The sequence below is a fragment of the Canis lupus genome, chromosome 8 (genome assembly GCF_011100685.1).
Source record: "Canis lupus familiaris isolate Mischka breed German Shepherd chromosome 8, alternate assembly UU_Cfam_GSD_1.0, whole genome shotgun sequence".
Classification (NCBI taxonomy): domain Eukaryota; kingdom Metazoa; phylum Chordata; class Mammalia; order Carnivora; family Canidae; genus Canis; species Canis lupus.
Window position 1 is genome coordinate 52,534,094 of NC_049229.1, and position 15,428 is coordinate 52,549,521.

The 15,428-nt window shown below is 35.3% G+C and overlaps 1 protein-coding gene across 28 annotated transcripts in view; it reads left to right on the top strand.

The window, feature by feature from the left end:
- The window catches only part of NRXN3 (neurexin 3), a 1,532,396-nt gene that overhangs the window by 1,367,156 nt on the left and 149,812 nt on the right, over positions 1-15,428 (top strand). For 17 of the 28 annotated variants that reach the window (XR_005363605.1, XR_005363606.1, XM_038545444.1 and 14 more), the window contains one exon: positions 13,558-13,647. The exons of the other annotated variants lie outside the window; for them this stretch is intronic. Coding sequence is in view for 15 of the 17 variants with exons in the window: in XM_038545444.1 (XP_038401372.1) it covers positions 13,558-13,647 (90 nt within the window). In the remaining 2 variants the exon portion in view is untranslated. The remainder of the gene's footprint in view (positions 1-13,557; positions 13,648-15,428) is intronic. 28 annotated transcript variants of the gene reach the window in all.

The following is a 15,428-nucleotide window of genomic DNA, read 5'->3' on the forward strand; positions in this document are numbered from 1 at the left end:
TTTCCAGTATTCTGATTGAAATGCAGTAGTAGTTGCAGATGTCCCCTAAAAACACTTAGCCCAAAACATTAATGAACTTTTCAGCCAGTAAACCCAGCTCATTCTGTGGGTGCATAATTATATAGCTGCATCATTTTATCAGGTTACAGTTGCTTTAGATTTTCCTGGTCAATTAGAATAATCAATTTAAGTATACTTTGTTCCTCTTGCTTCTGGCTTTGATCCCTTGATTTCCGCCACTCCCCTCACTGCAGTTACTTCGAACAAGCAAACTGTTGACTAGAAAGCTCAAGAGTTTGAGTGTAATTATGTATGTTCAAACCTCACTGCCTTTTTAATGTGTATTAATAGCGAAAATCCCAGTTGTAACAGTCAACCTCTAGGGATGGAAGCAATCCTAGAATCTACATTCCTTTGTGAACAGAAACCACTCAGATTCCTCTGTAAAAGTATTTATTAAGCATCCATCTCTATAAATCCCTGTGCTAGGAATTGAATAATAAATAGGAATTGGGCCATTATTCAATCAGAACATATTTAAATCAAACAGGATAAGTAAGGAAGAAGTCTCTTTATTTCTTTAGTACTCACTGTGTCTTGGTTCTCCTGAATCACACTCAGAAGTAAATCTTTGAAAGAAAAAATATAAGGTGCATCTTTGGACAGCAGCTTTAATTTGGATAGATGGGAGATTGCAATCCCCGTTCAGAAATTTCAGCACTTGTAAGGTTTCCAATAGGCTTTAAATAAACTACCATCCCTGATAATCAGGAATGAAAACATAAAACCAAGAAAACTACATGTTCTTCTCTTATCTGTTTCATCTCCTATCCTAATTGTGCCTTATACTTACTAATGTTCTAAGTGCTTTGTGACAAAACAGCAATGGGACATCAGTAGACACTGTATGAACTTGAGTAGGCAAATCAAATCATTCGAAGGCCTTTTAATCTCTTGGGTCATTATTGCAAAGATAAAAGTGGGGTTTCCGGAAAAGTGAACTTAGCAATTAGATAGTGATAATACTAGATTATCTGGTACATTTTCTTGGTTCAGAAATTTCTACAGAAAATGGACTACTCTAATTTTACTAGTATAATTTGAAATGTTACAGATGATACAGTTTGCTTTTCTTCTACCAAGAAAATAGATCTGATTTCTTCTCTTTGGCTTGAAAAGTTTTTTGTTCAACTCCATTATCATTAGGGATGTCATTTGAAATTATTCTCAGTCATTTCTTTAAATCCTAGATATTTATTTCTTACAGATATCTAGGAGATATTTCTTAAGGAAAGGTGAAAGCTTCTATGGAGAATATATGAAGGCATTCTTTCCTTTGAGATATTTATAAATTCTTTCTATATCTGTAGGATACATACACACACACACACATCAATGGGTAAATACTAAAAACGTTGCATTTGCCCCAGCACAAATAAATATATTTAAACATAAAATAGCCTAAAGATCTTTAGACATAGTTCTCAGCTGAGATTTAATATCATGTTATTTAATATTTTATATTAAATAGTTAAAAGAAGGGAGAGTAATTAATATTTTATTAATATATCTTAAATTTGTAGATTTTCAGAAGTAATAAGAACCATGATAATCATTTAAACTTTCAAAGGTAATAACTTGATAATTTATTGGAATCAGAACACCTGCCTCTGCTTGAGGTAGCAGCAGTCATCAATTTCATGACCATTCTTGGTCACTTAAGATGTGTCAGTATTTCATATCATTGTATGTTGGAAATGGGATTGTGGAAGTAGGATGTAAAAGATTTTTTTAAATCTTACTTCTAAGGTGATTATAATTTTATATCAAAACAACAATAACAATAACAAATAACATACCCACAAGAACTGATAGTGGCAAGATAGAGGAGTCCAGGTTTTAGGTAAATATTTTAAATGTCTGGATAATTTTACATAATTATTGACGACTTTCTTAAAAGAGTAAAAAAAAAACATTTTTTTTAAATGGCTATTCTGGCTATCACATTTACAATATGAACTAATATTTGAGTTATGACTTAAAATATGACATACTTTTAATTATTGACAAGTATGCATCATTCGAATTGTCTGTCAGTCAAAACATTTAAATGTTAGTTGTCCTTACTCTTAACTCCTTAGGTTTTGATCAGTTTTGATGTTTTTCTCTATAATCCAACTGCCATTCACATGCTAATGTAATATAATTCTGATACCACCTATTAAATCCCAGAAAAATGACTTCTAAACCCACTTCATTGAATTTATAAAGGCTGTTTTTTGCTGATCCATAAGCTTTAAAAGGAGTTGAAGAGGCACTGCCTGCTTTTTAAAAGACAAAATTGCAAGGTGGAAATGTTTTTTTTATCTGTTTTTGGTCTTCAGTGTTTCACTTTGTTTTTATTTTTTTGTATTAGTAGGGAGTGTGGTGCTGCCTATCTTTCTATTCTAAGCCTAAGTAAACCTATTCATTCATATTCAGTGATTATTCGTATCTTGCAAGAACATCAATGGTTTGGTTTGGTTAGAAGGTTGAAGTAAAGGATGGGAATAAACATAATATTAGCTTAGAAAAAAAGAGGCGGTCCTCTTAGATTTCCCCAAGGAATCGTTTAAGGAGTAAAAAAATCCATTGGTGGGTAGGGATTATGGTCCCAGAACATCTTCCCATTAAGTCCAGGCTGCTTTCCTTACAAACCTGCCCTCATTTGAATATTGATGGCAAGAAGTCACACAAGTAGCTGAGTGCCACCTTATTAGCTCTACTCCTTGTTATCTCTGGAGTCAACCCCATCATTGTCCTACCCTTAACTTAGTCCAAGTCCAGAAATGGAGACCAGAGAAGTATCAAGCCTCCTTTGGTTTCCCTGCCCTGTCCCAGCTTCCTCAGCCCTGACCCACCCCCACTCTGAGGGGCTGCATTATTGCATCGCTTTCCTTGGATTTGATAATTCTCTCTTAATAATAAAGAAGAGGGCTAACGATAGGTAACAGGGGCCCATGCCTCCCTGACTCCATTCCAGGACTGTGACGACCACACAAGCTCCTCTGACTCCAAAGATAGCAGCTGAGCTCCCCTTCTTCCTGTTGGTTCTTAGGGAAACCCTTATACAGGAGACTGCTTCCTTTACCCAATCTTAGCTACCCAGTCCTCCCTGGACTTCACAGCTCCTTCAATGTATCACTGAATATATGCTGCATAACAAAATCACTCCAAACCCTTGTTATTTATCAGTTCATGCTTTCTGTGGGTCATATAGATGTTTTATCTGTTCCAGGCCTGCTTGGTTGGAGCTAGGTTGTCTTGATGGCCTCACTTAGAGGTCTGGGGACTCAGCTGAATTGACTAAGTGGCTTGGATGGCTGGGATCTCTCTTCTTGTGAGCTCTCTTCTTGTAATCCTTCACCTTCCAGGAGCCAAGACAAGTTTCAACTTTCTTGATAATGGCAATGAGCACCATGAGAGGGCAAGCACTAAATATGCAAGGGCTGTTCAAACCTCTGCTTCTATCACATTTGCTGATATGCCCTGTGCCAATAAAGCAAGTCTTAGAACCAACCCAGAATCAAGGGGTGGAAAAGTAGACTCAGCCTCTGATGGGAGGAGTGACAGAATATCATTGCAAAAGGGCATGGATATCAGAATGAGGTTGGAGCTGTTTTGCAGAGATCTTTGGCAAAAAGTTTGGGAAAAGTTGTGGCAGTTATAATAATATTTCCCTCTTAAATTTTCTCATTCTCAACCCTAAATTCAGGACTCAGTGTGAAGTTGTAAACTAGTGGCTTTCACTGAGGAATTGCATTCCCCTTTCTTTTCTTTAAGATATGACATTTGGAATTAATCTTGGCTCTAACTGCCATATCATATGGCTGCCTTCTTTTTTCCCTCAGTGTGCCTTTCACTTTGCTTAAATTGAGTTAATTGCTTTTTAAAAAACTAAATGTCCATTTTGTTTTTAATTTTAATTTTGTTTTTATATTTCCTTTGGATATTTTCAAATACTTTATCTGCCTTTGTTTTATTTGTGATATATCAGTGTTATTTATGAAGCAAGTTTTATTTATATAGGTGTGTTCTTTGTTTCATTTTTCTACTTTGCTTTTCTTTCTTTCTCTTTTTTTCTTTAACAAAGACAGTTATGCTATAAAAACAGCCCCCTTGCTGATCTATACTTTTCTCTGGACATTTTCTCTGAGCTCCATACATTGTTTATCATTATCCTTTGTTTGTAGCCAGATTTGAGGCCACGCTGCAATTCTCACAAACAAATCCATTTGAATTAATTTGCCAAGTAGAGTTAACGAGGCATTGTATGAATTTGAGATATACTACAACTACTGCATTCCCTGAGGTCGTTTCTTCCCTGGGAAAATTTTGATTCTTGTACCACATTGCAGTAGTGTATATCTGACCTTTGAATCTTGTGCTAAATGATGCGTGGCTGCCAACTGGTTCATTTTTTGAAAAGCCTTGGAAATGCCATATAATCAAACAAATAGAAGTACAGACAATTCCTTAATTAATATCTTTGATAGGGGAGGGTTATCCTTGAATTCTACACTCTCTGAGGCTTGCCTATGCTAGGACTCTTATTTCTAATGATTTTGTAAGTGAGAAGTTTGAGAAACATTAAGATAGGAAAAATATATTTCTTAGATAATCTTTGAAGTCTATGCAACTTTAAAATTGTAGACTCCTTCTCTCAAAGTATAAAATGTAAATTCCAAAGAACTCCCAGAAACTGTTTTTTAATTATAAAACATAAAAAAAAAACCATTTGCTTAAGTGGGACCTTACTGGTTTTTTGGACTCCCTTCATCCCCACTCCTTCACCCTCACACATCTTCATCCATCACCAGCATGTTCTCTAGCAAGGAGAATTTCCCTCAGAATGTAAAGGCTGGTACAAACAAAATGACTAGGAAAATCCAGTCCACCTTTTGCTGAGGAAATGGTAACAGAGTTTTTCAGAAGAGTTCAAATCTATGGGTCTTACATGAATAATTTCCCAAATTCTTAAGAAATTAAACCCAAACCCCTGTTAATGTTTGCTTAGTCAGAATAGAAAACTAGTGTAGGAAAAGTATCCCAAATTTTACAGGATATAAAAGGATGAATCTCTTAAACTTGAGACTGATAACATAAAAATTCTCAAGTGTTATGTTTAACAGAAAAATTGTGATGTGCTTAACCATTTAACAAAGAATCTGATGATGGCCTAAGGACTTACATGGGCTCATCAAAACAAATCTTATGGAACTAGACTAATTTTCTTTGGATGACATTAACAAACTAGCAGATGAGAAGTATGTTATAGACACAGTGTGTCTTCATTTCCCTGAAATAGTATAATATAAAAAGAGCTATGACAACATCTTAAGGATGTCTGCCTCTGGTTAAGCTGAAACATTCAGATGAAGTTTTCTAGTTTCCCTGCATCTATTGCTACCTAACAAATTACCCCAAAATTTACTGGCCTAAAACAACAAATACTTCTTGTTGTACAGTTTCTGTAGGTCAAGATTGGATAGCAGCTTATTTGAGTGGATCTGGCTCAAAGTATCTGATGAGTTGACATCAAGATAGCAATTGGGGCTGCAGTCACCTCAAGACTTAAACTAGGCATGGAGATCTGATGGCCTCAGGTCTCCATGTAGGTCTCTGCAAAGGACTTAAGTGTCCTTATGTACTTATGATATCATACTAGCTTTGCTAGGGTGGGTATTGAGAAGGAGAGGGAAAAAGAGGGAGGGAGGGAGCGAGGGAGAAAAAATTAGAGAAGTCACAATGCCTTTTTTGATCTAGTTTCTCAAGCCACACACTGTCACTTCCAACATACCCTATTCTTTAGAATTGAGTCACTAAGTCGAGGCCACATGCAAGGTTGGAGAATCAAGCTCCATCTCTTACAGAAAGGAGTTTCAAAGAATTTGTAGACATTCTAAAGCCACCACATATTCCTATTCTGTACATTTTTCAGGGTCTTGAATAAAGGCAGAGAGATATGCTTATCAAATTTGCAAATGACATAAAGCTAAGAAATGTGTCTCCTGCCAGAGACAAAAGACTTAAAGTTAAGCATTTTCTTATCAGGTTGGAATGCTGCTGTGAAACAAAAAAGAATACATTTGATAGGGTGCAATTAAAGTCCTGCTTTGAAGTTCATAAAATATATTGCATGCATGCAAGATGGCCCAAGCTTTAGGGGAAGCAATTCAGGTAGAAACTGTGTTGGGGTTTTAGTTGGAAATAAGCCTAATATGTGACGGTGCCATGATGTGGTTGTTTAGACAACTGTTGCAAACCAGTATATTAACCAAGTCAAGGGTGAGTAAAACATGATACAGTGATTGTGTCTTTAGATCCCTTGGAGATAATATATTCATTTGTAGGCATGAGATTTAAGGTTGGTCTAGAAGACCTATAATTTATAAATACTAGGATTCCGTAAGATCTCAACAGAAGAATTACTACAACATCAGTTTATTATGACATCAGACATGTTAATTTTGGTGTGACTTTCCTATTCACGAGAATGAAAATGTTATTTGTTGCCTGTTGAAATTATACTTCCAATCTCTTACCTATATTCTGAGCTGTATAGGAACCTCACACATACGTGATCTTTTTTGTACCAAATATTCTAACATTCTGCCTTTAAAAACATTGAATTTGATTCCCTCTGCATGAGAGGAATGTTGCTAGAGAGAAATGAAAGAAACTAACAAGATTAAAGAGACACAGGGAGACACAGAGGGTGGACATGCAGGAATGCATAGATCACAGGAAAGAGTGACCTCAAAATAACACTGTGGCTTTTGCAACAAGGAGGAAATAAGTGATAAGAAGAAAGGCACCTGGGGGAATCTGAAAGAGATCATATGTCAAATGGTTGAAGACCGGACACTAAGGCTTTATGTTAAAAGGAAATTTGAGAAGATTTGACACTAAAAATTGTGTAGTGAAGTAATTCTTATAAGTTTACCTTCATTTGAGCTTAACCCTTTTGAATCAAGTACTATTATCACAATAGCAATAATAGTAATAAGCCATATATATTGAGCACTTAAATTGTGCCAGATACTAAGGACTTATACATTTAGTTCTCAAGAGAACCCTATGTTGCAGTCAATATTATAATCCTCATCCTACATAGGGAGAAATTAAAGTTTAAAGATACACCAAGGCATAGATATTTTAAACGAGTTTACCAGAAAGGAACTAGACAAAATTCAGCCATTGAAATTGACTAGTCTAGCTTTAGTGTACATTTTGAAATAATTATGGAAGCCAATCAAATTTTATAGTCTATTTATATTTTAATTCATAACAGGTCATTTTTGAAAGTGGCTCTTAAAGAATAGATGCTACATAGACCTACTGTACTGAGGAAGATTCCATTAGAAATTACTTTAAAATATTCTCTTAAAATATGGAAACAAATAAAGATATTGAAGTCCCCCAGATCCTGTTTTATTAATATTTCTGGGATTGAAAATATCCTTGATGGATGAGGAGAAATGAAGAGAAATTCCAGGGGAAATGAGCTTTAGGAAGAGAGTTGAGAATGGCCTCAACATACAGGAAAAGGAGAGGGACTGGTGATAAATATTCTAATTGTTGCATCAGGACAAATGGCCTTTGGATAATTACATTTCAACAGAAATGACACTTTCAATTAGGTCTGGGAATGAAAAAGTTCAATGTTAGCATATTTGCACAAAAAGTCACCTCAGCTAGGAGCAAAGGTCAAAGAATAGAGAGATGGTCTCTTGGATACCTGGGCATAAAACACCAGGGATACATCTCTAACATGGTCCTCATTTTCCAACATGTGTTAGGGAAGGATCCTGAGGATTAAGATAAATCCCAGAACTTCCCCATTCCCGACTTCTTCTAATTCCTCATAAAATAAGTCCTTGCCTGGATTACTGCATTTAATTTGTATAAAACCTTGCATTAAAAGTATTATTATCTTCATTTTTTTTAGACAAGTGAAGAAACTCTGAGACTCATCTAGATTAATCCAGTTGTTCAAGTTCACAGAAGTGGTAAATGTCTGAGATAGGATTTCATCCAAAGTCTGACCACAGCCATTGTTCTTTTTACTCATGTTTGAGCCATCTTTGTTTCAACAGCTTAACTCCTGTAGCCTAGAAACTGTGGATCGATACAATGACTTTGATATAAGAAGGAAATTATATGCCTTTCCACATATGTTTTTCATTTCTGAATGTATCTATGAGACAGTGTGCTTCACTGGCCAAGTCAGGTATGCCTGAGTGACCCACACTATGCTCCAGGAGCAAACATCTCATCACTTGGGAAAGGTGGTTTCCTGGGCTCACAGAACCATCGAAGTGAGTCTGAAGAAGCTTGCTTACTTAATAATGCCCTTGTGCTCTGGGTCTATTAATTCACTTCCCCCAACTGATCAGTTTTCTGCTCTAAGATATTAATTTCTTTACCTTGTCACATGAAAGGATCAAGGCTCATAACATGAATAGTTATTTTTTCTTCAACCCCAAAGGTGTATTTGAGGATTAATGAGATGATGCTTATAATTGCACTTTGAGCTCTTTGGCTGAACGGCCTTTATATATACCAGGTGCTCATATTTTGTTGAGGTCTATCCATCACTTACAAGTGGCCAAACATTCTAGATGTCCTTTGGGTAACACAACGGCCCCTCTCTGACTCTGGGAGAGTTTGTCTGGGTCAACATCAGGAACAAGACCAGAGCCAAGCTTAGAGAATTTCACCAGTTCCTTTTCTTTAGTGTCTTACATTTGCTTTGAAACTCACAAAGTGTTCTTTGGGGAGAGAGACATTGTAAGAACTTCTGAAATGCCCTATTGCTTGAGCCTACCCACATCGATTTTCTTTTGCCTCTGGCTCTAATACATAGTATTCATTCTTTGACTGTTCATTAGACCCATAGTCTCATTTTTTAATGTCAACAAAGCAATAAAGAAAACTTTTTTTCTTTTATTCTAGGACTCAAAACAAAATGTAAAAAGTACCTCTGGCATTAATTTTGCACAGATGAATGTTGTTACCGTATTCCTATTAGCATGTCCATGTGCTTGACAACATTTCAGATGGTATTTATAGGCTACCTGCAAGAAAGCATGTTCTACCAGCCTGATGCAAATTGCCAGAACCTTTAAGACACTCTTCCTCAACTTAGTAGCAGTATATCATCATTACCTGTGGCTAGACCAAGAAATCGCATCTGTCAATGCCTGGATTGCTCTTTTACTTTCAGTGGTTTTAGAAACCCACTTTGTTTTGGAAATGGGGTTAGCTAAGTATATTTTAGAAGACTCAGAAATATAAAAAGTAACAGCTAGGAGATTTCAGAGATATTTAGGATGTTTCATTTTCTATAGCTCGTTGATCTTTGGAAGATAACCTTTGTGGGTCCAAATGGAATATGGCCATGTTTTGAATGGAGGCCTGGTAAAGTTCTGAGACCATGGAAGTACACCCTGAAATCATTGTGGTTCCTTTAGATCATGAGGAAGGAACAGAATCGTATTAATAATAATTCTTAAACGTGAATGTTTTTCATATCCCAGGTTTTGTTTATTCTCTACTTATTATACTACACCAAGTCCTATGGTGAATTGAGAAATGGGGAAACTGAGGCTAAGTCACTTGCCTGAGGTCACACAGCTATTAAATGCTAATGCTAGAACTTGAAGCCAAATTTGTCTCCAAAGCCCATGATCCTAACTCCTGTGCTGTATTAATTATGGCTTAAAGAAAATAAGGGTAATAGCTAATGAATAGGATCTGTGTTTGGACCACTAGAGTATAATAATAGAGGTGTCATAAAAGTCATTTTCTGTGCTACATGAAAATTCTCTATATTGTTCCATTCTCTAATTTAAAGAATATTTATTCCTTTGGGACTGGCAACAAATTTCAAGTTTACTCCTTTGGAACTGCAAAGAGAGACCGATGTTTTGGGAAACTGTTGAAGGGTCAATTTGCTTTCCTTGTCTTCCTAACTCTGTTCTCTCTCTCTCTCTTTTTTTTTTATCCTAAATGGATTCACTCAAATGTAGAAAACATGAGGTGTTTCCAAATAGAGGTTGGAGCTCTGTGTGAACCAGTTGGGCCTTAAAAATTTCACCTCAGAGTATTCTTCTCTTCACAATATTATAATTCAACAGTGCATGTTAGATGTGTCTCCAAGGAGTTGAAATACTTGATAATAGAACCAATGATACAAATGCAAATGAATGTAGGAGGCCAATGGCCTTAAAAAAAATCTCAATTTCTGATAAAAAAAATGGATGGGGATACACATGCACACACACACATTTTTAATTTTAAACAGAACGAAATGTGACTAATTTTCTTTCTAAAACTCAGTTCTATGTAGGTGAGTGTCAGACCCATATAAGTAATTTAAGAACTGTCTATTTGAAGATCTCATGGTGCAATTTATAGATTTCTCAGTGTGTTTGAGAAATGTGGTCATTACATTTTCTTGGTCTAATTAGTAACACACATATGCCTCTTTTTAGTGACATTATGACATTACTATTCATAAGGCCATTCTTTCTTGAGGACGTCTTCACTTCTGTTGAAGAACTGATTTCACACTTTGTTTAAACTTTCATACTGGTTGCTATATGAAATGTACAACTGAATGTCATTAAGGATTTAATATGAATGTATGTGAATTTTACAAGGTTTGCTCAGCTTTCAGGTAGTCCCCGTGTATGAATTCTTATGTTTAGAAGGTTGTTTACTATTCAGTCAGTCTAGCAAATGGGGCCTGGGGCAAATGAACTCATTCTCATGCACATGTTTCTTAAAAAAGTTCTTACTAATGTTTGAGATAAATTAAAATAAAAACCAACAAGAACATGAAAAGAGACTAAGAACAATGTTAATGTGGCAATTTAAACCAATTTGGTTTTCCAAATGACCATCCATCTTTCACAACTTTTAACAGTATGCAAGATCACTATCATTAGTGCCAGATGCTATGAATCTGATGTGGAAAACTTAAAACTTTTTTCTAAATGTCTTTAAAGCTGAGATGGAGAAGAATGACTCTCTCTCTTTCACTTTCCGATGGGTCTAAGGTTGAATCATGGCTATGCTGTTCTCCCAACATATTACTTATTGATTATCCAACATACTTTACTCTTTTTCTAGCCTGTACCATGCCTCAAAATGATTTTTCTATGGGGATTTAGATTTGAAAGAGAGTGTATGGAGAGGGGATGCTTAGGAGGACAAAGAGCCCCCTTATGTATTTTGGAGGAAGTAAATCATTGTACCTTCTTATTTAGTTATTTCAGTGCATATAAAACTCTGGAAGTTGGAAATTTTAGATACTTTTGATTTTTCCTGCATGTTTCCAAGAATATTTACCTTTACATTTGCTCTTGACTTCACTAATCTATTCCACAGTGAGTGGAGTGCAGGGTATCACTATATTTGATGTTGTAGCCAACAACAGTAACAGAAAACCCAAAGTAATAGAATATATTTAAGGTGAATCTGGCACAACCCATTTGCCATTTTTCAGTATAATACTTCAGTGTAACTAAAACTTGAGAGGGGTCAAAACTTATGAAGATGGATGATATCCTTTGTCTTACCTGTCTTCTTTAGGGTAGGATTAAGAGGAAGAGATATAAGTTCTTTTCAGTGCATGCTCCTTTTCTCTGAAGACAAGTAAAAATTTACCCAACTTCATTTTGGATTATTAGAATTCTTAATACCCAGATCTACCAGGGAGGATTATTATAATAATCTCTAATTGGTAACTATATTAACAGATAAATTAACATCTTTTGCCATGGACTTATTGTACAACCAAGAAGTTGCCTTTCTGCTTTTTTCTCCTTGCCTACATCTTCTCCCTCCACCTTTTTTTTTTCTATGAGAAATAATACTCCATTTATTGGATCTATCCTTTTATATGTTAATATGTTTTATCCCAGCCACATAAGATCCCATTATGTAGGCTAGAAACAGACCCAGTGTTGTCTCTTTCATGAGCTTTGTTTTTGTTGTTACTGTTTTTGTTATTTTTTTATTCCTTGGGAATGAGAATGTGTCAGCTTCTTAAAATCATTTGTTTATAGCAGAAATGAATGGGGAATCTTGGAAACATCTCCCAGCATGGCCACTCTTTTCCATGTTACACCTCATGGAAAGCAGGTACCAGTTTAGTCACACGTGGAATCTTTTCTGTGAATAATAACCCCTATAGGAAGGTGGCCTTAAGATTGAAATGCCATGATCACCTTCTACTCATTTGGCCTGATGCTCTATTTAATCCTCACATTCTTTCTGGCTTTTAGACTTCTTTGAAAATGATTTCCAAGATACCTGTTTTGAGATTTTCATTTCGTTTTTTAATGTTGGTAATTTGGAATGAGATTCCCTGAGTCCCAACATAGGTCCATAAGCTAAAAGTCATGAATTAGAATTTGCTAGTTTTTGCTTGATCACTATGAGGTTGGTTGATGAGGTAGAGCAGTTCCCAAAGTATGGCTTCATTATTTTGTGCTTCGAAGCATATTCATTAGGGGTATATCTCCACAATACCGCTCTCCAAGTCTGTCCTAATTAGACAAACCATTCAGGGATAGTAACAACAGTTACAAAAGGAATAAGGGGGCATAGTAGCAGTTAAAAGATTTATGTTTGAGGCTTAAAACTAATTAGATATTTCATGCTTAGAGGAAGTATCCCAAATAGGCTTTTTGAATAGATACATGTTCAGAAAGGACCTCTCATAGAAAGGTAAGAGAGAGAGAGAGACTAGATAACCATATACAGCTTGCATCTATTAGTAATAAAATATAGATGCTTAAAAGTCTGCTAATACTCCATCACTATATTTATAGCCACTTTGGTTTACAAATATTTACTTTGGGTTTTCTTCTTTTAAAATATAGTACAAAAAATTAAAATATGGTACAAGTCTTAAATAGATATAAAGAACCATCTATAATACTCCATCTATTTAACATAGGATGCCAGGGTCTCCTTTATGGAATAAGAAGTCTCCCTTGGCCATCAAGGCTTAATTATCTTTTTCCCTTCACCAGAAGATAAAGCAGTTATAAACACTTGAGTGGAGAATAAGGAAGTACATGACCCCATACTCCTGATATGGTATAGTACTGTAAGAGTAGATCTTGCATGACTGAGACCCTGAGAGTCCCCTACCATGGACTAGTCAATGAACTACTCACAAACCAAGAAATTCCTTGTGCCTCCATTGGCCCAATATGATGAAGAAGAGTAATGGTAAACCCATTTCGATAAATGGCCAAACATCTCACTGATTCCTATCTCATGCCACATTTCCAAAATGTGATGGAGCACTGCATAGCTAAGACTAGCCTGACCTCAAACATGTCAACCAAGGGCAGAGTGACTTCGACTCCACCTCTACTAAAGATAAATTGATATCTATTTCTAAAAACTTCATAAACAAACCAAAAACCTAGGATGTTTTTTAATGACGTATTGACTTTTCAGATTGTTTTTTAAGCTGTTTTTTAAACTTTAAAGGCAACACTGATAATGAACGCTTCCAAATGGTAAAACAGAAAATCCCCTTCAAATATAACCGGCCCGTAGAGGAGTGGCTGCAGGAAAAAGGTAACCGTCGTTAAAACTTTCATTTTAAAATCATTTGATTCTAAACCCTCATTTTTAAAGCCTGCAAATAAATGTTCCTTAAATGATAATCGCCTGCTGCATAAATGACTGTTTTAATTTTCATTATAATTTGTGTCAGCTTCCACCTGCCATATGTTGATAAATCATGCTATAATACATTGCCATTAAAATACAGTTAAAGGGACTAACATCTAGCTTGCTATCAGCGTGACAACCACAAACAAGAAATTCCAGGAACCTCTAAAAAAGAAATGTATTATGGCAATTTAACCACTGCATGACATTATTTGTTAATTTGTTTTAAATTACCTCTTATACCAAAGCTTTCTAAAGAAATTTCAAAAGTACTCTTTAAACTTACATCTTGAGGCTGTTTTGGCTTTACTCTCTAGCGTGGATAACAAAAAAAAAAAAAAAAAATCATCATCAGATCGACTCTTGTAACTTAAACTGCTTAAGACAAATGTTATAAGGGGAGCAGTGTTTTCTAACATTTGTTTTTAAATGAAGAAAGTATGAGAAAGATGAATTTTGCCTTTAGATTCAAACTTACAGAGGCAAAAGTATTTCATAAGAGGTTAATTGTGTCCTAGTTGCTGACTGAAACTAAAAAAAAAAAAAAAAAAGAAGAAGCTTATTTTACACTTTGGTTGTATAATACCATTATGGGTTTGATATTTATGCAACAAAAGTGGAAGTAGCTAAGACAATGAGTTGGAAAAGAAAGGCTCATGAAAGGCAAAACAGCAGTTCTATTTCCTGAAGAAAACAACCACTTTGTTAATAAAAGAGGGCAGCGGTTATACCTGATGTTAGAATTTTCTGTGTGGCTTCTGTTTGTTAGGATGTAAACTATTACCTTTCAATGAAGAGAATGCTCTGTTTCCGGAAACTATTTATTCCCTTCTTTCCTGAGCCAGTGTAAGCTACTCTTGTCTCAAGACCTTCAGTGAGTTCTTAAAATTTATAGAGATTTGATTGAGTTATACATAAAAAGTAATTGAATATATTAATATGCAACTTAAGCAAACTTAATTACAGTTTTAAGTTGGGTGACAACATTTAGACCCTTAAACACGGAAAATCCTCACTAAGTCTTAACTGTTTGCCCTGTTTTTAACGTATGTGGTCTAATTAAAAATAAATTAAGAATAACTCTAAAAAGCAAATAATTTTGTTTAGTAATCACCAGCTCATAAAGTCCCTTTAACATTAAAGACTATGATTGCCTCACTTTTTAAAAAGGAGAAGAAAACTAGATGCATGTCTGAGTCTCATGTGCCTGAGAGAACTTTTTTTTCTTTCGATTTTATGTTAATAATATTTTCTTTTACTCCATCGCCTTTTGAAGTCTAAGTTTAAGAGCATGCCAGGCGTTTTCATTTGTATAAACCATTATAAAGTTATGAGTAGGCTTTTAGTTTTCCTTCTGATAGCATTGTTATTAGTTGGCTTTCATATAGAAGGACACTTTCAAATAGATGACAAATCGAAGGGGAAGGGTGGTTCAGGTGGGAATGGAGGGTGGCTTGCTAGTTTCTTAACCAAATATGTATGTATTTATATATGCACATAATATTGAAAATGATTATTTGCAAACTTGGAGGTTCTTTCTTCTACATTATTTTAACTGAAATTACTTTTTTTACGCATTGGGTGAGTAACATCTATTCATTCTATTGCTTTACCCCTTCCTCTGTCTAGCTAACCTTCTCTTCAAAAGGAGTAGAAAATATATACCAAAAGACCTTGTAAAGACA